General features: G+C 53.9%; 1 protein-coding gene across 1 annotated transcript in view; it reads right to left on the bottom strand.

The window, feature by feature from the left end:
• TRPV1 (transient receptor potential cation channel subfamily V member 1) overlaps positions 1 to 18,082 on the bottom strand; it is a 32,791-nt gene extending 14,709 nt beyond the window's left edge. The window contains exons 1-10 of the mRNA XM_033185091.1: positions 17,374 to 18,082; positions 12,148 to 12,464; positions 11,268 to 11,434; positions 11,045 to 11,197; positions 10,004 to 10,144; positions 9,560 to 9,858; positions 7,999 to 8,178; positions 5,274 to 5,432; positions 2,977 to 3,069; positions 77 to 147 (exon numbers count right to left, since the gene is read on the bottom strand). Of these exons, the coding sequence (XP_033040982.1) occupies positions 77 to 147; positions 2,977 to 3,069; positions 5,274 to 5,432; positions 7,999 to 8,178; positions 9,560 to 9,858; positions 10,004 to 10,144; positions 11,045 to 11,197; positions 11,268 to 11,434; positions 12,148 to 12,431 (1,547 nt within the window). The 5' untranslated portion in view covers positions 12,432 to 12,464; positions 17,374 to 18,082. The remainder of the gene's footprint in view (positions 1 to 76; positions 148 to 2,976; positions 3,070 to 5,273; positions 5,433 to 7,998; positions 8,179 to 9,559; positions 9,859 to 10,003; positions 10,145 to 11,044; positions 11,198 to 11,267; positions 11,435 to 12,147; positions 12,465 to 17,373) is intronic.
• Between the last annotated feature and the right edge of the window lie 5,768 nt (positions 18,083 to 23,850).

Genomic DNA, 23,850 nt, shown 5'->3' with positions numbered 1-23,850 from the left:
GTGAGTGAGAGCTCAAGTGAGAACTGATTGCTGTCACCTGGGGCCTGGACTGGGAATGAGTCAAAGTGTCACTTACAAAAGCATCTCACTGTAGCTGTCCACAAACAGGGTCTTCATCGATGGCCGCCTCTGCAGGAAATACTGAATCTGCAGGTAAACAGAGAGAGTAAGATCCCAGGCAATGCTCGATGTGGCTAAATGGTGAGCGTTCAGATGCTTCCTAAACGGCACCACGATGAGGTGGCCGAATGTGTGAAAGCAGAGATTGTGAAAAGAGCAGAACAGCATGGGTCAGGCCAACGGGGTAACACTAGGTGGCCCAGTCAGTAGAGATTGTTAAAAATACATGGTGGAAGCCAGGTGCGATGGCTCATGCCTGTCATCCCAGCACTTTGGGAGGCCAAGGCGGGTGGATCACCTGATGTCAGGAGTTCGAGACCAGCCTGGCCAACATGGTGAAACCCCGTCTCTACTAAAAATACAAAACAATCAGCTGGGTGCAGTGGCACATGCCTGTAATCCCAGCTACTCATGGGGCTGAAGCAGGAAATTGCTTGAACCCGGGAGGCAGAGGTTGCAGTGAGCCAAGCTGGTGCCACTGCACTCCAGCCTGGGTGACAGCGAGACTCTGTCTCAAAAAAAAAAAATTACACAGTGGATTTACAACTATACTCAGAAGTACAGACAGGAAGGAAAATCATCAAAATGTTATCAGTTGCCGTATTGAATTCGACAAATTGTTTTCTTCTTTCTAATTGGCGCTTTTTCCTAATTTTTTTTTTTAAGAGATCAGAGTCTCACTACGTTGCCCAAGCTGGTCTCAAACTCCTGGCCTCAGCCTCCCAACTAGCTGGGATTACAAGCATGAGCCACTTTTTTCTTAATTTTTCACATGCCAAACATACTTTTTTCTTAATTTTAAGTAAGCGTTAAAATAAAAATTCTTGTAACAAGCCGCCACTGTCAGCGGAGAGTCCTGTGCAAGACACCCCCACACTTCTGCTCCTTCCCACAGGCCAATCTTGCTTTTGCCACTCCAGCCACACTTGCTACTGTGGCACTGTACTTTACTGTAATGTAAACCATGAGTGTGAAAAGAAAGACAGTTGTCTCTGTGAAGACAAAGTTCAATGACAGAACAATTCCATAAAGGTGTGTAACTTAAAAAAAAATTGGGTAGAGCTTACACCAAAAAAGCCTGGGTGCTAAAACTCACAATCGAAGGCCGGCCGCGGTGGCCCAAGCCTGTAATCCCAGCACTTTGGGAGGCCAAGGCGGGCAGATCACGAGGTCAGGAGATCAAGACCATCCTGGCTAACATGGTGAAACCCAGTCTCTACTAAAAATACAAAAATTAGCTGGGTGCCGTGGCACACACCTGTAGTTCCAGCTGCTTGGGAGGCTGAGGCAGAAGAATCACTTGAACCCAGGAAGCAGAGGTTGCAGTGAGCCAAGATCGTGCCACTGCACTCCAGCCTGGGCAACAGATCGAGACTTCATCTCAGAAAAAAAAAAAAAAAATCATAATGGGGCCGGGCACAGTGGCTCACGCCTGCAATCCCAGCACTTTGGGAGGCCGAGGAAAGCAGATCACGGGGTCAGGAGATCGAGACCATTCTGGCTAAAACGGTGAAACTCCGTCTCTACTAAAAATACAAAAAATTAGCCGGGCGTGGTGGCGGGCACCTGTAGTCCCAGCTACTCGGGAGGCTGAGGCAGGAGAATGGCGTGAACCTGGGAGGCAGAGGTTGCAGTGAGCCAAGATTGCACCACTGCACTCCAGCCTGAGCGACAGAGCGAGACTCCGTCTCAAAAAACAAAAAAAAAATCACAGTGGAACCTCGGCATAGTGACGACTTCCTGTAGTTCCTGCTACTCCAGAGGCTGAGGCGGGAGGATCACTTGAGCCCAGGAGACAGAGGTTGCAGTGAGCCATGATCACACCACTGCACTCCAGCCTGGGTGACACAGCAAGACCCATCTTATAAAATTAAATTTAAAATACTACAAGAGTTTTTGGGGTCAAAATAAAAAAACCCCCAACAATCATCTGAAATTCTACATTCAGACTTTTTGTATGCATCTAAGTTCTCATTCTTCTTTAAAGAAGCTGAAACTCAAAATCTTAGATGATAGAAATATGGTTTTTCCAAGAAAGGTGACATAAAATCTGAAACAGTGAGTTCCACATTCAAAGAAAAGATTACTCCTGCATTAAAAAAAAAAAAAAATGGCCAAGGATTGCACATATTTGAGTTTCCAGTTAAAAATAAGACAATTCCTTGCTGGTGCAATGGCTCACACCTGTAATCCCAGCACTTTGGGAAGCTGAGACAGGCAGATCACCTGAGGTCAGGAGTTCGAGACCAGCCTGGCCAACATGGTGAAATCCCGTCTCTACTAAAAATACAAAAAAATTAGCCAGGCATGGTGGCAGGTGCCTGTAATCCCAGCTACTTGGGAGACTGAGGCAGGAGCTGAACTCAAGAGGCAGGGGTTGCAGTGAGCCAACATCGCACCACTGGCCTCCAGTCTGGACAACAAAGTGAAACTCCATCTCAAAAAACCAAACAAACAAACAAACAAAGATTCCAGTATGCATGGAGATTTCCTTCATTGCTCAGAGCTTTAACAGACTGGTTTCATTAATTAGACAACTACCAGTCATGATCCTATCACTTAAGAGGCCTCCACTCTACCCCTGTAATTAAATATTCCATCCCGTGGAGTGCCTGGAGTGTCTATTTTCAGGCTTGCCAGCCTTGGGCCCGTGGAGATGCCCTGAGCACCCTCCTGCCCCCGCAGGGACTGACTCAAAGGCTCTCAGCCTCACCTCTGCGTCTCTCAGCTCCCCAAGCAGGGCCATTATGTGTCTGACGAATAAAAAAGTGAGTGAGTGAGTGAATGAGTGAGGGATTCGCTTGGCTTTTTGTTTTGGTGATAATGGAAACTCACAACGTGGGAAGGAATGCTTACCCCTCGGAAAAAGAAGTAGACTCCTCCTAACACAGACAGGATCTCTCCAGTAACTCGGAAATAGTCTTCAGTTTTTTCCATCTTAAAGGGAGGCTGTGAGATGCAGAGAAGTTGGTAACTCTGTTTACTCATTCATTCATTCAACCAACATTGACCAGGTACCAAGTCCTGTGATGAAGACATAGCCCCTGCCCAGGAGGCACGGCCTCCATCAGGGGAAGGACACACAAAGACAGTGTGTTATTAGGGGAGCGCCCGCAAGGAGGCCCCTCTGTAGGCCTGATTCCCCAAAGTGGCAGCCTGCAGGTGCCAAGCGGAGCATCTTACAATGCTGTGCTGCCTCCCAGGCAATGTCCTGGCAGGCCCGGAGCTCCTCCTGGCTGGGAGCCGAGTGACGGACAGCAGGGTGATGGACAGGTGGAGGCAGTCTCACGGACCCCAAGCCATACACATCCCACTGTCACCCCAGACCAAGGCCAGTCTCCCACGAGTGTCAGGGAGTCCTACTGACCATGGAGTGAGAGACTGTGCCACACATACTTAAGGGTGTCACTCTTGTGTTTCAGTTGCCATTTCTTGGAGTGGTTCACCATCCATATTTCCTAAGCACTAGTTCATTAGCTTGCCTTACTAGTACATCTTTCTCTTAAAAGGAAGTCACTGCTGGGTGCGGTGGCTCCCTCCTATAATCCCAGCACTTTGGGAGGCTGAGGCAGGCAGATCACCTGAGGTCAGGAGTTCGAGACCAGCCTGACCAACATGGAGAAACCCCATCTCTACTAAAAATATAAAATTAGCCAGGCGTGGCAGCGCATGGCTCTAATCCCAGCTACTTGGGAGACTGAGACAGGAGAATCATTTGAACCCCGGAGCCAGAGGTTGCTGTGAGCTGAGATGGTGCCACTGCACTCCAGCCTGGGCAACAGAGCGAGACTCCGTCTCAAAAAAAAAAAGGAAGTCGTTATGTGGCCTTAATAGGTGGACAGAAATAGGGTTTCATGCAATGATGAAGTTGAGTTTTTAAAGTAAATGTACAGCCAGCCAGACACGGTGGCTCATACCTGTAATCCCAGCACTTTGGGAGGCCAAGGCAGGCAGATCACTTGAGGTCAGGAGTTCAAGACTAGCCTGGCCAATATGGTGAAACCCCATCTCTACTAAAAATATAAACATTAACTGGGCATGTTGGTGGGCACCTGTGGTCCCAGCTACTCAGGAGGCTGAGGCAGGAGAATTGCTTGAACCCAGGAGGTGGAGGTTGCAGTGAGCTGAGATTACGCCACTGCATTCCAGCCTGGGTGATAGAGCAAGACTCTGTTTCAAAAAAAAAAAACAACTTAAATAAATAAGTAAATTTGTAAGGTGCCCTGGAAACAAAGGCAGCAAATTCAGTGCCCTGGGTATCGGACGTGAAGGACTAAGTCCAGAAGTTCAATGAAGTCTTGGCTCTCGGCAGAGGAAAAAGTCTGGTCTTAGGCTGATTTGATGGATGGCCCAGGGCCTGGCACAGAGGTGCTCAAAAGTCTAAATCCAGGGAACAAATAATGAGCAAGTGAGTGAATAAAAGAGGGCAGGCAAGCAGGATGACGGTGGGCTCTGGGCTTACTCTAGCCCACATCCCTAGGGACCCCCAGGCCAAGGGTGAGTCCTGTCCCGAGCCCAAATTCCTGCTTGATTTCTTTCTTTTTTTTTTTTTTGAGACAGAGTTTCACTCTTGTTGACCAGGCTGGACTGCAGTGGTACCACCTCAGCTCACCACAACCTCCGCCTCCCAGGTTCAAGCAATTCTCCTGCCTCAGCCTCCTGAGTAGCTGGGATTACAGGCATGCTCCACCACATCCGGCTAATTTTGTATTTTCAGTAGAGACAGGGTTTCACCATGTTGGTCAGGCTGGTCTCGAACTCCCAACCTCAGGTGATCCACCCACCTCAGCCTCCCAAAGTGCTGGGATTACAGGCATGAGCCACCGTGCCCGGCCCCTGCATGCTTTCTAACCAAGTACACCCAGTCTGTGATCAGGGACCTGAGTCACCACACACTCAGTCCCACAGGACCTCAAGGCTAAAGGAGAGGGACTAAGAAGCAGGAAGGGGGTGGGTCTCCCGTACAGCCTGAGGCAGGGAAGATGGGCGCAAGGATACAAGGTTCTCCAGATTCTCCATCCATCGCTCCAGCAAGCCAGGAAGGAGTCCGGGGCAGAGCTTGGGCCTGGGGTGGGGGAGGTCTCCCCGGAATGTCCACACCCCTTCCCCATCAGCCGCACCCCTGCCCACGAGGCCTGAGCCTCTGGCCGCACCAAGCCATCCACGGGCCTGTAGTAGGCAGCCATGGTGAAGATGATCATGTACAAGCAGTAGACCAAGAAGTTGAAGTAGAAGGTGCGCTTGACGAATCTGTCCCACTTGTCCTGCAGAAGTCGGTTCAGCGGCTCCACCAAGAGCATGTCGTGGCGATTCTAGGGGGAGCAGAGAGAAGTGAAGCTCCTTCCTGCAGCAAGAACTCCTCGCACGCCCACACCAGCCCCTGGCGCTCCTCACAGCCACATGGCCGCACAATCCTCAGCTCAGGGAGCAGGGGAAACTCACGGGAGGTCTGAGCCAGCCGGCAGCCAGAGCCTGGGGCTGGTCCCAGCACTGCCACGGCTCACGGAGGGACCCGCCTTCTTGGCCTCGGTGTTCCCAAAGGTGCAGTGAATGGGGCGAGACTGGACAAGCTCTGAGAACTCACTTAATGGCCCAACAGTCTATGCCCATTGTGTCTAATAACTCACTCCCGAGAGCCCACAGGAATGGGAAGTAGTTGGCTTAGGCAGAGCCTGGGCACGAGGGGCTGAGGGCAGGCAGGAAAGAGCTTCTGGGTCCTGACTTCTCACGTTTCCAGCCCTGGGTCAGGCAGGGAACTGGGAGGCCCTTCCTGCAGCAGGAGGGCCCAGGGCCTCATGCCATCTTTACAAGTATGCTTCGGGGCAAATGTCTCCTATCCAAAGATTTTGATAAAGTTTAAATAGGCCGGGAGTGGTGGCTCACGCCTATAATCCCAACACTTTGGGAGGCCAAGGCAGGTAGATCACCTGAGGTCAGGAGTTCAAGACCAGCTTGGCCAACATGGTGAAACCCCCTCTCTACAAAAATACAAGAATTAGCCGGGCGTGGTGGCGGGTGCCTGTAATCCCAGCTACTTGGGAGGCTGAGGCGGGAAAACTGCTTGAACCCCAGGAGGCAGAGGTTGCAGTGAGCTGAGCTCACGCCACTGCACTCCAGCCTGGGTGACAGAGCAAGACTTTGTCTCAAAATATAAAATAAAATAAAATAAAAATAAGTTCAAGTATCCCTGAGACGGATGAGTCAAAATGAGATCATCCCAGCCTCCCTCAGGCCAACGAGTACAATCCCCAGCCCAAGCTTAAGCTCCCTCAAAGAGGTTCCCGATCAGTGTCTTCTTGAATACCTTTGGGGATGGGAAACTCCTTACTGCCTCAAGAGGCCTGTGGAAAGTCACTGACTGTAGGGAATACCTCTTCTTTGGTCTTCTCTACTTTCTACTGGTGGTCCTGGTTCTGCCCTAGGGTCCCCAGAACACGTCCATACTCCTTGTCCCCGAAGCCTTCAGAGACATGAAGATGTCAGTGGTGGTCCCAGAGCCTCTCCCCCAGGTCAAATACTGCAGTCCTTTTTGAGGTTACCTCCTATCTAGACCACTCCTCTGGGAACACTTGTATCCAGCACTCTGAGTTGGAGGCTCAGGTTCAGCATGGCAGGCCAGGTGGGGCAGAGCAGACCAGGCCTCTCCCAGCCCCAGACTCTGCTCCTATAAATGCAACGTCTGGCCTGTGAGACATCGTGGAAGCCCTTCACTGCTGATGGCACGGACTCCAGCCCCCGAGTCTGCCTTGGGAGCTCAGAGCATCACCTTAGAAAGAAGGGACCGGTAAGGTAGCCTTTCCAAACAGCATGGCAGGATGGATTACCCAAAAGTAACACTGAGATAATCATTTGGAGCCAAAATATTTAAGTGAGATGCCTACTTCACACCTACACAAAAATCAATTCTTGGCCTGGCGCAGTGGTTCACACCGGTAATCCCAGCACTTTGGGAAGCCAGGGAGGTTGGATCACCTGAGATCAGGAGTTCGAGACCAGCCTGACCAACATGGAGAAACCCTGTCTCTACTAAATACAAAAAATTAGCCAGGCATGGTGGCACATGCCTGGAATCCCAGCTACTTGGGATTCAAGGAGAATCGCTTGAACCAGAGAGACGGAGGTTGCAGTGACTCGGGATGACACCATTGCACTCCAGCCTGGTCAACAAGAGCGAAACTTTGTCTCAAAAAAAAAAAAAAAAAAAGACAAAGAAAAATCTACAAGCCCTGCCATCAAGTGAGAAAAAAAAATGGTTGTTGTACATTGCATATACTCTGATCCCATTTATGTAAACAAAATGAAACTGTACATTTTAGGCTGGGCGCAGTGGCTCATGCCTGTAATCCCAGAACTTTGGGAGGCCGAGGCGGGCGGATCACCAGAGGTCGGGAGTTCGAGACCAGCTTGACCAACATGGAGAAACCCCATCTCTGCTAAAAATACAAAATTAGCCAGGTGTGGTGGCGCATGCCTATAGTCCTGGCTACTCGGGAGGCTGAGGCAGGAGAATCGCTTGAACACCCAGGAGGCGGAGGTTGCGGTAAACTGAGATTGCGCCATTGCACTCCAGCCTGGGCAAAAAGAGTGAAACTCTGTCTCAAAAAAAAAAAAGAAAAAGAAAAAGAAACTGTATATTTTTACACAGTATAAAAGGAGGGACTTTTGTCTATGTACCTCTGAAATGTTTCTGTTTTTACAGGATGATAAGCGTGTATGGTTGCTATGCTTAGGGAAAATTCAGTGGGCATGAATGGGGACATGAGGCTGCAGGGCCTGGTTTCCCTCATGAGAAGCCAGGTGGAGCTGGACCAGGGACTGGGATTGGGGCTGGGGTGCAGAGGCCCTGAGGCCCTCCCTGGCTGTGCTCCAGCCACTCACAGGGGTCTCGCTGCTGCTATAGGCGATCACCTCCAGCACCGAGTTCTTCTCGCAGGTGTCGATGCAGGACAGGTCGTACAGCGAGGAGTGCACCGGCCCGTAGGCCCACTCGGTGAACTTCCTGGACAGGTGCCTGCACTCGGGCTCCTGGATCTCCCTCTGGAGAATATAGGCCAAGACCTGCCACCAGGGATCAAGAGCCCATCAGAGGCCAGCCCCAGGCTCAGCCTCAGACAGCACCCCAACAACCAGCTCTGCTTCTCAGTCCAGCTAGTGGCCTCACCCAAGCCCCAGGTGAGTCCCCACCCACTCCTGACCGCCATCAAGATTAACCAGTCGGCCAGGCGCGGGTGGCTCACGCCACCTGTAATCGCAGCACTTTGGGAGGCTGAGGCAGGTGGATCACCTGAGGTCAGGAGTTCGAGACCAGCCTGGCCAACATGGCAAAATCCTGTTTCTACTGAAAATACAAAAAAAATTAGCCAGGTATGGTGGCGTGTGCCTGTAATTCCAGCTACTTGGGAGGCTGAGGCAGGAGAATCACTTGAACCTGGGAGGCAGAGGTTGCAGCGAGCCAAGATTGTGCCACTGCACTCCAGCCTGGGCAACAAGAGCGAAACCCGATCTCAGAAACAAACAAACAAAAAAGGTCAACCAGCCAGCTGCCTCAGGTACTACCTGTACCATATCAGGTCCACCATCACCTCACAGCGAGGTCCCAACTCTACAATCTCACCATGAAAGACAGTGGTGGTCCATTCTCGATAACTTCAAGCCAGAAAGAAATAAAAAGAATGCAAGAAATGAGTGCCAGATGGGGTGACTCATGCCTGTAATCCCAGCTACTTGGGAGACTGAGGTGGGAGGATCATTTGAGGCCAGGAGCTGGAGGCCTGTCACTAGGAGCCACCAGCCTTGTCACCTAAAGCTCCTGCCTGCCATAGAAAAACACCAACAGCTGTTTTCTTCTTTGTCTTTTTTTTGAGACAGAGTCTTGCTCTGTCACACAGGCTAGAGTGCAGTGGCGAAATCTCGGTTCACAGCAGCCTCCGCCTCCCAGGTTCAAGCGATTCTCATGCTTCAGCCTCCTGAGTAGCTGGGATTATAGGCACCTGCCACCATGCCTGGCTAATTTTTGTGTATTTAGTAGAGATGACGTTTCACCAGGTTGGTCAGGCTGGTCTCGAACTCCTAACCTCAGGTGATCCACCCACGTTGGCCTTCCAAAGTGCTGGGATTACAAGCATGAGTCACCGTGCCCGGCCCAACAGCTTTCCTTCTGTTGCACCCTAGGCGGTCCCACCTCATGGCCCAGCACCCCACCCCGTGTCTTGATGATACTCAGAGCTAGAAATCCAAAATGGCCACACTGGCCATGCAGCATTCTGCCCTGCGGCTCCCAATTTCTCAGACTTATTCTAACAGCCCTGCAAGCTGGTGTGGCAGAATCAGAGTCCCGCACACACAGATAGTGACGCCAGGCTCCCGCAGTGAGTCAGGCAGTCTTCCCCGACGCCCCTGTCCCCGCACGGCACCAGCTTGAGCCGAAGCCCCCTCCTACCCCGATCTTCCCGGTCCCAGCGGCCAGAGCCAGCGGCGTCATTCCCTTCTTGTTGGTGAGCTCCTCCAGCTTCAGCGTGGGGTGCAGTTTGGCCCCCAGGATCAGAATCTCATTGTACATGCTCGTCACAAACTTGGTGTTGTCGGCCGTGTTGTCGGCCACCTCCACCAGGGCATGCAGCACCGTGTTGCCCACCGAGTCCCTGGCGCTGATGTCGGCCGGCTGCCAGGAGTTCTGCAGCAGGAACTTCACGATGCCCAGCTGGTTGGTGCACGCGGCCAGGGACAGGGGCAGTTCACCTGCACGAACACAGGTCCCAGGCGGGCCTCAGGACTGAGATCCAGCTGGTCCCTGAACCACCAGCCTCCAACTCCCTCTGTCTCTGCCCAAACCTCCCCTTAGCCAAAGCCGAAAAGATCGGGGTCAGCCACATTGTCTCCCTACCGAAGTAGAATCCAGGCCGCCCTTTGGCTTTCTTAAAGAAGTCCCCATTGGCCGCCGCCTGGACGTCTGCTCCGTTCTCCACCAGGAGGGTCACCAGGGCCATGTTGCGCCTCTCAATGGCGATGTGCAGCGCCGTCTGGCCTACAGAGGACGTGCGCTGTTAGCTTCATGACCACAGTCCTGTGGGGCTGCCCGGACAGGTGCTGGGGAAGGGCTCTGGGCAGGCAGCAGCTGTTGCAGGAGGAACTGGGCAGAAAGTGCCTGGAGGACCCCCCGACTGCAGGAGGCCAGGCCAGGGTCCCCCAAGGGGTCCCAGCAAGGTCCTGAGACAGGAGACCCCTGGGAACAGGAAATAACAGGTTGGAAGCCAGAGGAGTCGAAATTGCCCCGGGGGCAAGGAACAGTAGCAGAGAGAAAGGCCGGAGGCTGTGACTTCCAGGGACAGGGACCATCCAGTCAGCAGCGGGAGGCGGGGACATCCCAGGGTCAAGAGAGGAGATATCAGAAGGGGGAGGCAGAGACCCCCAGGACCAGGAGAAATCAAGCCAGCAGATGGGAGAGGCAGAGACCCCCAGGACCAGGAGAAATCAAGCCAGCAGATGGGAGAGGCAGGGACCCCCAGGACCAGGAGAAATCAAGCCAGCAGAAGGGGGAGGCAGAGACCCCCAGGACCAGGAGAAATCAAGCCAGCAGATGGGAGAGGCAGAGACCCCCAGGACCAGGAGAAATCAAGCCAGCAGATGGGGGAGGCAGAGACCCCCAGGACCAGGAGAAATCAAGCCAGCAGATGGGAGAGGCAGAGACCCCCAGGACCAGGAGAAATCAAGCCAGCAGATGGGGGAGGCAGAGACCCCCAGGACCAGGAGAAATCAGGCCAGCAGAAGGGAGAGGCAGGGACTCCCTAGGATTAGGAGCCACCAAAGCAGTGGCTGGGACAGGGAGTAAGGATCCCAGAGGAGCAAGGAGGCCCAGGGACAACCATGCCCTCCTGGTTCCCAGTGCTGCGGGCTGAGCCATGCCTGGTCCCACCGCCCTCCTCACCCTTGTAGTAGCTGTCCGTGTAGCTGGCGTTGACAAACTCCTTTAGGCTGCCCGTCTGCCGCGCGATCTCCAGGAGCAGGGGAATGGTGTCGTTCTGCCCGTCATGCAGGTTGAGCATGGCTTTCAGCAGACAGGTCTTCCCTGTCTCAGGGTCTGCAAGACAAAGGGAGGGTCAGGGCAGGCCAGGGCTGGGGCCCTCCCCGGAGCCCAGCGCTGGGGCCACCTTTGAACTCGTTGTCCGTGAGGTGCTTCTTGCTCTTCTGCAGGAAGAGCAGCAGGCTCTCCAGATCCTGGCAGTTATTCTGAGCAACGGCTTCAAAGATACTCCTGCGATCATAGAGCCTGAGGGTCTTCTCGGTGCTGGCGGCCACAGAGTCCTGGGACAGCAGCCTGCAGGCCAGAAAACACCCTCGTCTCACACCCTGGCCTCCCCTAGGCCCTGAGGCCTTGGGAGCTTGTCAAGGGAACACGACTAAACTCCAAGGCAAACCAAAAGGGGGAAAAATGATGTAAAAGCTGCCCCTCGGTCTAGGTGACTGTCCAGAAAACCAATATAACAGGGACAGTGGGGAGCCTATGTCCCCATTCTGTCCCCACCCTGTCTATAGACACCATCTAGAAAGTCACCCACCTACTCCCAGACCACTGGCTTCTCTGCCTGCTCGGGAGCTCAGGAGGCAGGAGGCTGGTGGGGACAGAGGAAGCTGGAGGCAGGGGTGTAGACGGCCCCTCTAAGGGAAAAGCTGGCCTCACACTCCCCAGAAGTCAGCCAGCCTGTGGCCCTCCCTGCCCTGCCTTGCAGCTCACTGGAGCCATGCTGTGCTCTCTGAAAGCCTCCTGCCCTTGAGCTTCTAGACTTCAAGTCCACGTGTCTGTGGCTGGCAGGCACTGCAGGCGTGGACACCCAGACCCAGCACAGACACCAGCCCCCCTGACTGCGTATCCCACGAGGTCACATGAGGAAGGACGCTGGACCAGACCGCCCCTAAGGCTCTCCAGCCTCCTGGCTTTGTGACATTTAGCCCAGAAGCCAGACCATCCTGTGGCATCTCCATGGCCAGCTGGGCTCCTAGCAGGGAGGGGGTCTCCAGACGCAGACTTACCTGGCACCGGTGGGGCCGTCTCCTGGCCTCTGGATGGTGATAACAGGGCTGACTGTGATGGTCGGGCAGGAGGCCAGCTCACCTTCCTCGTGAGGACAATCTACCAGGAAAGCCTCCTCCGAGTCACCCTTCCCAAACAGCCGGGTGCGGCTCTTGGCCGTGGAGAGCTGGGGCTTGGCTGGAGGTGGCCTGGAGTTAGGGTCTCCATCTAGGGGGTCTGGGCAGGTGTCCTGTTGGATTGGGTCCACAGCCGCCCCCAAGTCTGTGCTGCTCCATTTCTTCATCCTTGCTGGATCCTCTGCGGCCCGGTGTAAAGCCTGCAGCAGCCACCACGCCGGGGTTGACTCCCAACGTAAGGACTGCTTGTCCTTAGACCCCACCTGCCCTCCTCGCCAAGGGCCCTGTGAAGCAGGGTACCCCAAAACCCCAACTGGCTGCTGCCCCCAGCCCCTAGAACTGAAGTGTTTCCAGGACTGAACCTCTCACCCCAGAAGCCCCAGAGGTGAGCAGGCCTAGCAGCGCCCGGGCAGTCCTGCTGCCACTGACGTCGGCCTGGGAGGGTGGACAGGCCGCCGGCTCAGAGCCACCTGTGGTTCTGGGTTAGACCCATCCCTCCTCTTCTCTGGGCCTCAGGTGCCTCTTCTGCAGAGTGAGGTTGATAACCACCGTGCTGCCTCCCTCCCCACACGGAATAAGGGAAACAGCCGGGGTGGCTGTCATGGACTAAATTCAGGGAGGATCTGTGATGAGGATGCCTCAGCCCAGAAGAGCCAAGCAGACTGTCCCTGGAATAGGGTGAGCGGTAGAGACTGGCACACCCACACTGCACTGCGGGGCCCTGCTGTGCCACAGGTCCACACGCCATCAGCCAGGTGCCCGGCCTGCCTTTGCTCTTCAATTTTGCTGCCACAGCCACTGAGCTTATACGAGATTTTGGATTTTGTGCTTTTTGTCATTTTTATGAATCAGTATCTGTCAAGCATCCCGGCCTTGAACGTTTTGGCTTTTTTTTTTTTTTTTTTTTTTTTTTTTGAGACAGTATCTCACCCTGTCACCCAGGCTGGAGTGCAATGGGACAATCTCAGCTCAATGCAACCTCCACCTCCCGGGTTCAAGCGATTTTCCTGCCTCAGCCTCCCGAGTAGCTGGGATCACAGGCGTGCACCACCTCGCCTGGCTAATGTTTGTATTTTTAGTAGAGACGGGGAATGTTTAGGCAGTAAATGATTTGGAGCTGGTGGGTCTTCTAGGCCTAAACACCTAGAGATCCGCTGACCACTGGCAGCAGCACGTGTAGTTGGACACATGAGCTGATGCTATTTTCCACTCCCATCCTGCCCCATCCCCAGGCTTCCCTACCTCTGGCTGGGCATCCCCACTCCCTGGCACCCAGGGCTGGCCCATACATCCCTCCCATGGCCTCCACTCCCATCGGTTCTCCACCTAAGGGCTTTTTTCTCCTTCTACCCTTGCACAAATCCTACCACCTCTCAGATGCTACTTCCCCTCAGGATCCAGCACTGACGCCGCCTCCTCCATGAAGCCCCCAGATCCCCGCCCTGGTCATGCTCCCCGCCATCCTCCACACAGTGGCCCAGCCCATTGACTGTCCATTCCACACAGCCCACCAGGTGGTCTAGCAATTGCCATCTGTCACTGATTTCTCTCTCCCGCGCCCTATGACCTCCTCCTGTGCAGGGACCTTGCCTGATCCGTCTCCTTACGAAGAAGCTGTACTGGGCTGTGCACGGTGGCTCACGTCTGTAATCCCAGCACTTTGGGAGGCTGAGGCCAGTGGATCACCTGAGGTCAGGAGTTCGAGACCAGCCTGGCCAACATGGTGAAATCCCGTGTCTACTAAAAAAATACAAAAATTAGGCCGGGCGCTGTGGCTCAAGCCTGTAATCCCAGCACTTTGGGAGGCTGAGACGGCCGGATCACGAGGTCAGGAGATCGAGACCATCCTGGCTAACACGGTGAAACCCTGTCTCTACTAAAAATGCAAAAACTAGCTGGGCGAGGTGGCGGGCGCCTGTAGTTCCAGCTACTCGGGACGCTGAGGCAGGAGAATGGCGTAAACCTGGGAGGCAGAGCTTGCAGTGAGCTGAGATCCGGCCACTGCACTCCAGTCCGGGCGACAGAGCGAGACTCCGCCTCAAAAAAAAAAAAAAAAAAAAAATTAGCCAGGCGTGGTGGCACACACCTATAATTCCAGCTACTCAGGAGGCTGAGGCATGAGAATCGCTTGAACCCGGGAGGTGGAGGTTGCAGCGAGCCGAGACCATGCCACTCCACTCCAGCCTGGGCAACAGAGTGAAACTCTGTCTCAAAAAAAAAAAAAGCAGCAGCTGCACTGGTCACCTGGTCACGAGTGGGAAAGTAAGAGCAATCAGACCCTTCTACTTCCCATTTCCACAGGAAGTTAGGGAGATTACTGTCCCAGCAGTGGCTACATTCTGGAAAACAGCCACAGAAGGAATGAGAGGCTTCTCAAGTCCTGCATTTTATTTTTCTAAAATATAGAATCAGGCAATCTCCCAAGCCAGAATAGCTCAGGAAGACTCCCAAGTCCCTCAAGTGAAAATTCAGGCAGTGAAACTCCAGAGCACACGGCTGGGCTGTGGCCGTAAACCAACTATGTTCTGAAGCCCAGATCCGTGAAAACGTGGAGGAAGCCTCAGCACACCAGAGGCTGTGAACAGGACGGACGGACGGCTGCTGGCCACCTCCCTGCCTGTCTGTTGATCCACTTTCAACAGACCGGAGCCCATCTCTGACTCACGCATCAGACAGATCCCCTGCAGCAGGAGTGTTCCCAGCCACAGAAAGCTGATTCCCTCATCTGATCACTCAATACCCATCTACTGAGTCCTCCTCCTCAGACTCCAGCCCTGCGCTGGGGGCGCAGAGAGGATTCAGCCCCCCGCTGACCCAGAAACCAGGTACTGGCTGGGCTGAGGGACTGCAGGAGGGGGCAGGGTGCTGAAGAGAGCTCCATGGAGTTGGTGATGGATGAGCTGAGCCTGGAAAGGGAACAGAGGTGGGCTGGGGCTGGGGGACAGACAGGGAAGCCTAGAGCCACTGAAGAAGAAGTCAGTGGGACGGGAAGACAGGCGGCCGGGTCAGAACCAGATGGCCGTCAGCTTTAACTCCAAGGCACCGAAAGCCAGTATGGCTGCATGGACGGTGGGAAGCCACGCGTAGCATTGGAAGCCTGGGGGCCAGGTGCTAGTCTGTGCTTTCTGAAGATAACACCCCGTCAAGGACAGTTCACAGTACGGGGAGCCTGGCAGCGCTTAAAAGGCACCAGAAGCGAATAAGAATCAGAATCTAAGCATGTGCACAGAGCAAACACGGTTCTCAGGACTCGCCTTTCTTCACCCACTTAATTCCCACAACATCCCTAAGAGGGAAGTGGTTCGCCGATGAGGAGACTGAGGCACAGAGCAGTTACGGCACATCCCCGAAGTCACCCAGTCAGAGGCAGAACCCGGGCTTGACCCCAGGCAGGCTGGCTCCAGAGCATCTCCAGTACGCCAGCACCACGCCGGAGGTCTGGGGCTGCTTCTCAGCTGTTCAGCTCAGACCCAGACTCCACCGCAGGGCCTGGGCGCCAATCAGAATGGGACCTCTCACCCTCGGGGCATAGGCATAAGAAAATGCAGGGGCCAGACCTGAACCCGAAGCACCCTCCCACTCAATCAGGCAGCTCAGGAACCCCAAAATGCAGTGTGAATAAGACCAAGGCCATACCCACGCCTGGCTGTCCCAGGGATAACTGTGGTCTCCAAGAACAAGCTAAGAATAAGAACAGGGGCAGCCTTTAGGAGATGTACCTAATGTAAATGACGAGTTAATGGGTGCAGCACACCAACGTGGCACATGTGTACATATGTAACAGGCCTGTACGTCGTGCACATGTACCCTAGAACTTAAAGTATAATAAAAAAAAAGAAGAATAGGGGGCTGCTTGTTAGGCAGCCTTGTAAGAGAGCACCTGTTAGCCGGAACCTTTCAGCAACGTTCTTTGTTAATGGCGTTGTCTCTTCCTCTGACCAGTCCCAGTCCAGTCAAACCCAGCCAACAGGAAGCAGCCTGGATTGTGCTATCATTCAGCTGAGTCTATACTGCACACTTTGCACCTGATTCCCTACTGAAAACCAAGCTTCTTTCAGGGAACGGGGCGGGACAGGAACCGAGGGGCCATGTGCGCTGGGCTGGGCCAGGGAATAGGGTCAGGACAGTCCTCCACGGCCAGCTCTGGAGTATACTACTCTGCACCTGAGCCTGTGGTGATGCACCTGTCACCACAAAACATTCTACAGTGATCGGCGGAACTTCTACCGTGATTTAGGCCAACGAGTGTTGACTGTGTGATGGAGATGGTGATTCTGGTTTACACAAGATTCACAAACTCATCCCTCTGGACTAAAGGACAATCCTAAAACAACTGATTCTGCCCACAGAGACCTGGTTTGATCTCTGAGTCTTTCTCAACTCCAAAGCCAGAAAGGACACTGCCCACCATCTGGAGGAAGGATCCCTTCTCTCCCCAGTGCAGGTGAGACAACCTGGGGTGTGGCTTCCCTGCTCCCCTCTCTGCCCAAAGCATCCATCCATCCATCCATCCAAGTTCTTGGGAGCACCTCTGCTCGCCACTGGGGACTTTCTGGAAGCTGGGAGAACGCTGGCCCAGGACCCAGCCGCATTATTCTCAATAGTCTCTTCTCTCAAAGAGAGGCAGTAGGCTGCGGGCTTCCCAACCCAGCGTGAAGAACAAAGAGATAGGAGAGCAACACAAGCACCCAGCGCACCTGCTTCCCAGCCCTGCGCTCGTCCAACTCCACAGAGAGGGCGACATGCTGAAAACCTCTCGCCACACACCAGCAACCTCAGCAGCAGCTGCAGCCTCCTCCCCCGAGGACGGCTGGTGCAGGAGCAAAAAGAACAAACCCCGGTAACAACAACCTCCACTCTCACCTCCCAGGTGCTTCCGAGGAGCCAGGCTGAGGGCACCACACGTTCACTTCAGCCTCACGACCACCTTTGAGGCAGCCACTGTCACTATCCCCCGTTTTCAGACAAGGTAACTGGGGCACAGAGAGGCGAGGGGAACTGCCCACAGTGGCGCAGCTGGAAAGTGGCAGGGCCCAGCTTCTGGCCACTCACTATGCCATCCTGAAAGCTAACGTCTGCGTTGGCCATCAGACAAAGAAAGGGACTCACCAGCTAGACGCAGGCACACCCCAGGCCCATGGGTGCTCGCGAGCTCGAAGGCGGTTGCTACTCGAAGGGAGAGCTGGGCTGGTGTGGGAGAAGAGTGGCCTCCCTGCCTCCGGGGAGTCCCGGGCCCGGCCCTGGCAGCAGCTGCCCTGCACTGGCAGGAGTGGGCTGTGGGCACCCTTCAGCACTCAAGGAAAAAACGCTTCCAGCGATGCAAGCAGCTGCCTTTGCTGCGGCTCTGATTCCCAGAGGATCCCAAAGCTTTTCCCATCATTTTTGCCCTTTTTCAGAAACCACTTAGCCGCTGCCCCTCCTCCAGCCATGCCAGGGCTGCAGAGCACTTAACAGAGCCAGCCAGAGCTGCAGCCTCCGCTCTCAGGGAAGGAGAAGAAGGGCGCTGCTTGGCCTCCCAAACCGGTGGCTCCTGAGCCCGGAGGTCTGGGACATGGCTCCACAAATGCACATTCACAGCCAGCGACGTCAAAACCAGCGTCCTGCAACTGTTCCGCTTTCAAAATAAAGAAGGAATGGATGGTCGTGCCGCCTGCCACACAGTCCTGGCTTGTTTGAGAGTCCAAGCAACCTTGAACCAGTCCCCGACTCCCTTAGGACTCTCATTCCTGGATCCCCAAGCCTGGAGTAGGGGCTGGGGTCGAGAGAGGCTTCTAGATCAGCCAGAGCCAGGTCCCAGCCTTTCTTCTCAACGGGGGTTCCTCGGGGAACCACAAAGCACAAAAACACAAATAACTATGAGTGTCTAGTTCCCTTTTTTTTTTTTTTTGAGACAGAGTCTCGCTCTGTTGCCCAGGCTGGAGTGCAGTGGCCGGATCTCAGCTCACTGCAACCTCCGCCTCCCAGGTTCAAGCAATTCTCCTGCCTCAGCCTCCCAAATAGCTGGGATTACAGGCACCTGCCATTGCGCCCAACTAATTGTATTTTTAGTAGAGACGGGGTTTCGCCATGTTGGCCAGGCTGGTCTTGAACTCCTGACCTCATCCACCTGCCTCGGCCTCCCAAAGTGCTGGGATTCCAGGCGTGAGCCACCGCACCTGGCCACGAATGTCTATTTTCTCACTTCACTTCGTACCACCCTAAATGCACAGGAAAGAAGACGCACACGAGAGAAACGCACAGGAGAGACTCACATACAGCAGATAACTAGAACAACAGGTTTCATTCTCTCCCAGACCCTGGCTGAGAAAAGCAGCGAGGTCTAGGTATGCATCCAGGCTGCGGCCCAAATGCCCTGCAAAAACTGTCACAGCAGCTGCCCATGGGACGCCAACAAGCCATGGGGCAGGCCCAGCCTGGAAGGAGCAGCCACTGCCAGAGACGCCCTTGCAGCCCTGCCTGGGGTCACTTGAAAGTTCTGACCCCTGAGTCAAGGCACTGAAGCATGGCCACCCCACCAATTCTGCACAACGGATGACAAAGAGCTTCTCCCAAACCTGCTCTCGCAGGCCGCCCAGCAAGCCTGGGCAGTGGGAGGGCAGAGACCGTCATACCCACTTTACAGGTGAGAAATGTGTGACGCTGGGCAATCAGACAACTGATAATTAGATAATCGCCCAGGCCGCACTGTTGGTCAAGGCCTAAAAGCCAGGCCCGTCCCAACATGCCACACTCCACCATACCCCTTGCTTAGTCACCTTTTTTTATTTTTATTTTTTTGAGACGGAGTCTCCCTCTGTCTCCCAGGCTGGAGTGCAGTGGCGCGATCTCGGCTCACTGCAACCTCCGCCTCCCGGGTTCAAGCGACTCTCCTGCCTCAGCCTCCCAAGTAGCTGGGATTACAAGCATACGCCACCACACCTGCCTAATTTTGTAGTTTTAGTAGCGACAGGGTTTCTCCATGATGGTGAGGCTGGTCTCGAACTCCTGACCTCAAGTGATCCACCTGCCTCGGCCTCCCAAAGTGCTGGGATTATAGGCGTGAGCCACCATGCCCGGCCGCTTAGACACCTGCTTATGCTATGTGTGTCATGTTAGCTTCAATTAATATGAACCTTAGAATTCATTCTTGTTTATAAATTGTGGCAAAACACCAGGCGCAGTGGCTAATGCCTGTAATCCCAGGACTTTGGGAGGCCCAGGTGGGCGGATCACCTGAGGTCGGGAGTTCGAGACCAGCCTGACCAACATGGAGAAACCCCGTCGCTACTAAAACTACAAAATTAGCCAGGCGTGGTGGCGCATGCCTGTAATCCCAACTACTCGGGAGGCTGAGGCAGGAGAATCACTTGAACCTGGGAGGCAGAAGTTGCAATGAGCCGAGATTGCACCATTGCACTCCAGCCTGGGCAACAAGAGCGAAACTCTGTCTCAAATATATATATATAAAATAAATTGTGGCAAAATCTATATATCACAAAATTTACCACATTAACCATTTTTTTTTTTTTTTTTTTTTGAGACGGAGTCTTGCTCTGTCGCCCAGGCTGGAGTGCAGTGGCCAGATCTCAGCTCACTGCAAGCTCCGCCTCCCGGGTTCATGCCATTCTCCTGCCTCAGCCTCCCACTCGTAGCTGGGACTACAGACGCCCGCCACCTCGCCCGGCTAGTTTTTTGTATTTTTTAGTAGAGACGGGGTTTCACAGTGTTCGCCAGGATGGTCTCGATCTCCTGACCTCGTGATCCGCCCGTCTTGGCCTCCCAAAGTGCTGGGATTACAGGCTTGAGCCACCGCGCCCGGCCAACACATTAACCATTTTTAATGGTACAGTTCAGTGCCATTGAGTGCATTCCCATTGTTGTACACCCATCAGCATCATCCATGCACAGAACTTTTTCATCATCCCAAACTGAAACCCTGCACCCATTAAACACTAACCCCCCTGCCTGACCCCATCCCCCTAACGACCGCCATTCAACTTCCTGTCTTTATTCTTTTCTTTTATTTTTTTAGACAGAGTCTTGCTCTGTCACCCAAGCTGGAGTGCAGTGGTACAATCTCGACTTACTGCAGCCTCTGCCTCTGGGTTCAAGCGATCCTCCTGCCTCAGCCTCCTGAGTAGCTGGGATTACAGGTGCACGCCACCAGGCCTGGCTAATTTTTGTGTTTTTAGTAGCGAAGGGGTTTCACCATGTTGGTTAGGCTGGTCTTGAACTCCTGACCTCAGATGATCTGCTGGCCTTGACTTCCCAAACTGTGGGATTACAAGCGTGAGCCACCGCGCCCCACCTCATATTAACCTTTTTTTTTTTTTTTGGAGACGGAGGCTCGCTCTGTTGCCCAGGCTGGAGTGCAGTGGCGTGATCTCAGCTCACTGCAGCCTCTGCCTCCCGGGTTCAAGCAATTCTCTGCCTCAGCCTCCCGAGTAGCTGGGACTACAGGTGCCCACCACCAATTCTGGCTAATTTTTTGTATTTTTAGTAGAGATGGGGTTTCACCATCTTGGCCAGGCTGGTCTTGAACTCCTAACCTCATGATCCACCCGCCTAGGCCTCCCAAAGTCCTCGGATTACAGGCATGAGCCACCCCGCCTGGCCTTCCTTCCCTTTTAAGGCTGAATAATATTCCACTGGGGTGTGGGGTGGATGGACCACATGCTGCTCAGCCATTCACCAGCTGATGAATGCTTGGCTTGCTTCCACCTTTGGCCATAGTGACTAGTGCTGCTATAAACATGGGGGTGCAAATATCTGGTCCTGTGCCTGCTTTCTATTCTTTTGGGCACATATAGACCCAGAAGTGGCATCTGTCATGCATCAAAGACTCAGCAGTGGTGACCTCTCAACTCTCTAGTCCTCTGGGATCATTTCCTTCTAACAACGTGGGACAGAGCAATGGCCAGGAAAGGGGAGGGTCGCACTTCTCCAGAACCATTGCCTTAGCTTCGAAAGTGATTTCTGCTCCAATAAAGACAGCACAGAGCCAGGCGTGGTGGCTCAAGCCTGTAATCCTAGCACTTTGGGAGGCAGATGTGGGCAGATTGCCTGAGCTCAGGAGTTCGAGACCAGCCTGGCCAACATAGTGGAACCCTGTCTCTACTAAAAATGCCAAAAAAAAAATAGCTGGGTGTGGTGGTGGGTGCCTGTAGTCCCAGCTACTTAGAAGACTGAGGCACAAGAATCACTTGAACTGAAGAGGCAGAGGTTGCAGTGAGCTGAGATCACACCATTGCACTCCAGCCTAGGCTACAGAGTAAGACTCCATCTCAAAAAAACAAAAAAAAGACAGCACCATCTCCAGTGAACACAGCACACGTCACTAAACGTGTCCCTTGTTAACAGAGCCCTTGGTGCTAACAGTGTCACCGGAGTCTACAGGGCACTGTGCCTGCTCGGAGGCCTGCAGCGGAAGTCCCAGCCCACCTCCTGCCCTGGCCACTCCTGCCGGGACTCCTTGGCTGCTCTCCTCCTCTTGCTGTTCCCCACACACGGGGGTCCCAGGACCCTGTCTGCAGCCTTATCTTCTCCCGCTCCACCACTGTCCTTGGAGACCTTCGCCCGACCCCTTCCAATCACCTGTCTCATGTGTCCAAGTCAGCGACTGCTTCATCCAGAGTCCACCCAGCCCTCTCCCCTGAGCTCCATCCCTGCCTCCCTGAGTCTGCAGGTGAAGCCCACGAGCCCCTCCCCCTGGCATATCCCATGATGGGCTCCTCTTCCTTCCACATCCACTCCCCACGCCCCGCAGCAGTCCCTGCTGGGAAAGCCACCAACTTCCTTCTGGCCACCAAACCCGGTGCCCTTTGTGACCTCCAACCTCCCCTTCTTGGCCCCCTCTGGGCTGTTTCTGTGGCTTTCGTCCATCCCTCCTCTACCTGGAAACCCCTTCTCACCTGAACAGCCAGAAGTGCCTCATTTCCTGGTCCAGCCTCCCACAACCCCTCACCTCCAGATCAACAGTCCTGGAAGCTCATCCGGATCAGGCCCCCTGGCCTCTCAGACGTCCCCGCTGCAGAGTAAAGCCCCACCCCTGCACCCTGAGCCCGCAGACCCAGTCTCCTCTCCCACCGTGACCCACCTTCTATCACCTGGGCACACCCCTTCCCAGCCACACTAAATGTGCTGACTCCACCCTTTCCCCCACCCTCCTCCATCCCAGTACCCCATTTAACCCGTCTTCAGGTGCACGGTGAGCCCTAGGGATGCTCAAATCCCACCTCCTCCCAAAGCCCTCCCTCCTCACGGGCCCCAGCATGAAGAGCTCATTTTTCACTTTTTAAAAAAATTTTTTTAAGAGGTGGGATCTTGCATTGTCACCCAGGCTGGAGTGCAGGGATGCACAATCATAGCTCACTGCAGCCTCAACCTCCTGGACTCAAAGGATCCTCCTGCCTCAGCCTCCCAAGTAGCTGGGACTACAGGTGTGCACCACCGTGCCTGGCTAATTTTCTTTTTTTTTTTTTTTTTTTTTCGTAGCAACAGAGTCTCGCCGTCTTGCCCAGGCTGGTCTCAAACTCCTGAGTTCACGTGATTCCCCCACCTCAGTCTCCCAACATGCTGGGATTATAGACGTGAGCTACCGCACCCGTCTCCAGAAGTGCTCACTTCTAAACGCCTACAGAAACTTCAACCACTGCGCTTCCTATGGCAATGGGCACAGTAGGTACCTGTGACCACACTGACGACAACGGTGATGGCTGTGAATATGTGCTGAGTGCGTATCACATCCTGGGTGTTGGCATGAGCACTTGATCTGCACTCTCTCATCAGGCCCTCACTAAGAGTTCATGAGCTGAGTACCATTTTGTCCCCGTTTTACTGATACGGAAAGAAGCACAGACAGGCTACAAACTTGCCAAAGGACACGGACAGCTCTACTCGTCTCATCTGGAGCTTTCTAAATCTTGTATTGACATTTAACGTCATGATTTTCTTCTGTCTTGCTTTGCAGATTTAAACGGCTCCAGGGTGAGATAAACAAGGTTCTCGTGCCTGCGCTCCCTTCTCTGAACCTAGCCTGCGCCTTGCTCAAAGCAGCACTCAGGAAATGTTTGTTGGTGTGGCTTTTGGCTTTATCTGAACAGCACATTCACTGAGTGGTTCTACTAAAACTGTCGACATGGTGGCGGGGACCAGACCTCAGGGCTGGCCATCACTGCCATCAGTGTGGTTTTCTGGGTCATCATTTGAAACAGGATGTTCTTGCATTTATGTAATGATGTACTCATTAAAACTCCTTGTGAGTTAGAGAAGTTTTAATGACTTCTGGGAGGACGGGTGTTTTTCTTTTCTTTTTTTTTTTTTTTGAGACGGAGTCTCGCTCTGTCGCCCAGGCTGGAGTGCAGTGGCCGGATCTCAGCTCACTGCAAGCTCGGGCGGGTGTTTTTCTAAGTTCAGGTTTGATGGGAGCGAAAGGCAGCTCAGGAAAGCTTCTGCGGACACGCCAGCAGGTGCTGGGCCGAGTCTGGAATGACAGATGCTAAACACGGCCAACCTCGCTAATGGCAGCAGTTTTCTTAGTGTCACCACCAGGGGGCACATTGACTTAAGCTGAGCTCTTGACACGGGCCACATCAGAAACGCATTTCT

The sequence above is a fragment of the Trachypithecus francoisi genome, unplaced genomic scaffold (assembly GCF_009764315.1).
Source record: "Trachypithecus francoisi isolate TF-2019V2 unplaced genomic scaffold, Tfra_2.0 Lachesis_group20, whole genome shotgun sequence".
Taxonomy (NCBI): Eukaryota; Metazoa; Chordata; class Mammalia; order Primates; family Cercopithecidae; genus Trachypithecus; species Trachypithecus francoisi.
Note: the sequence above shows the minus strand (reverse complement) of the source record. Positions and strands in the feature narration are given on the sequence as shown.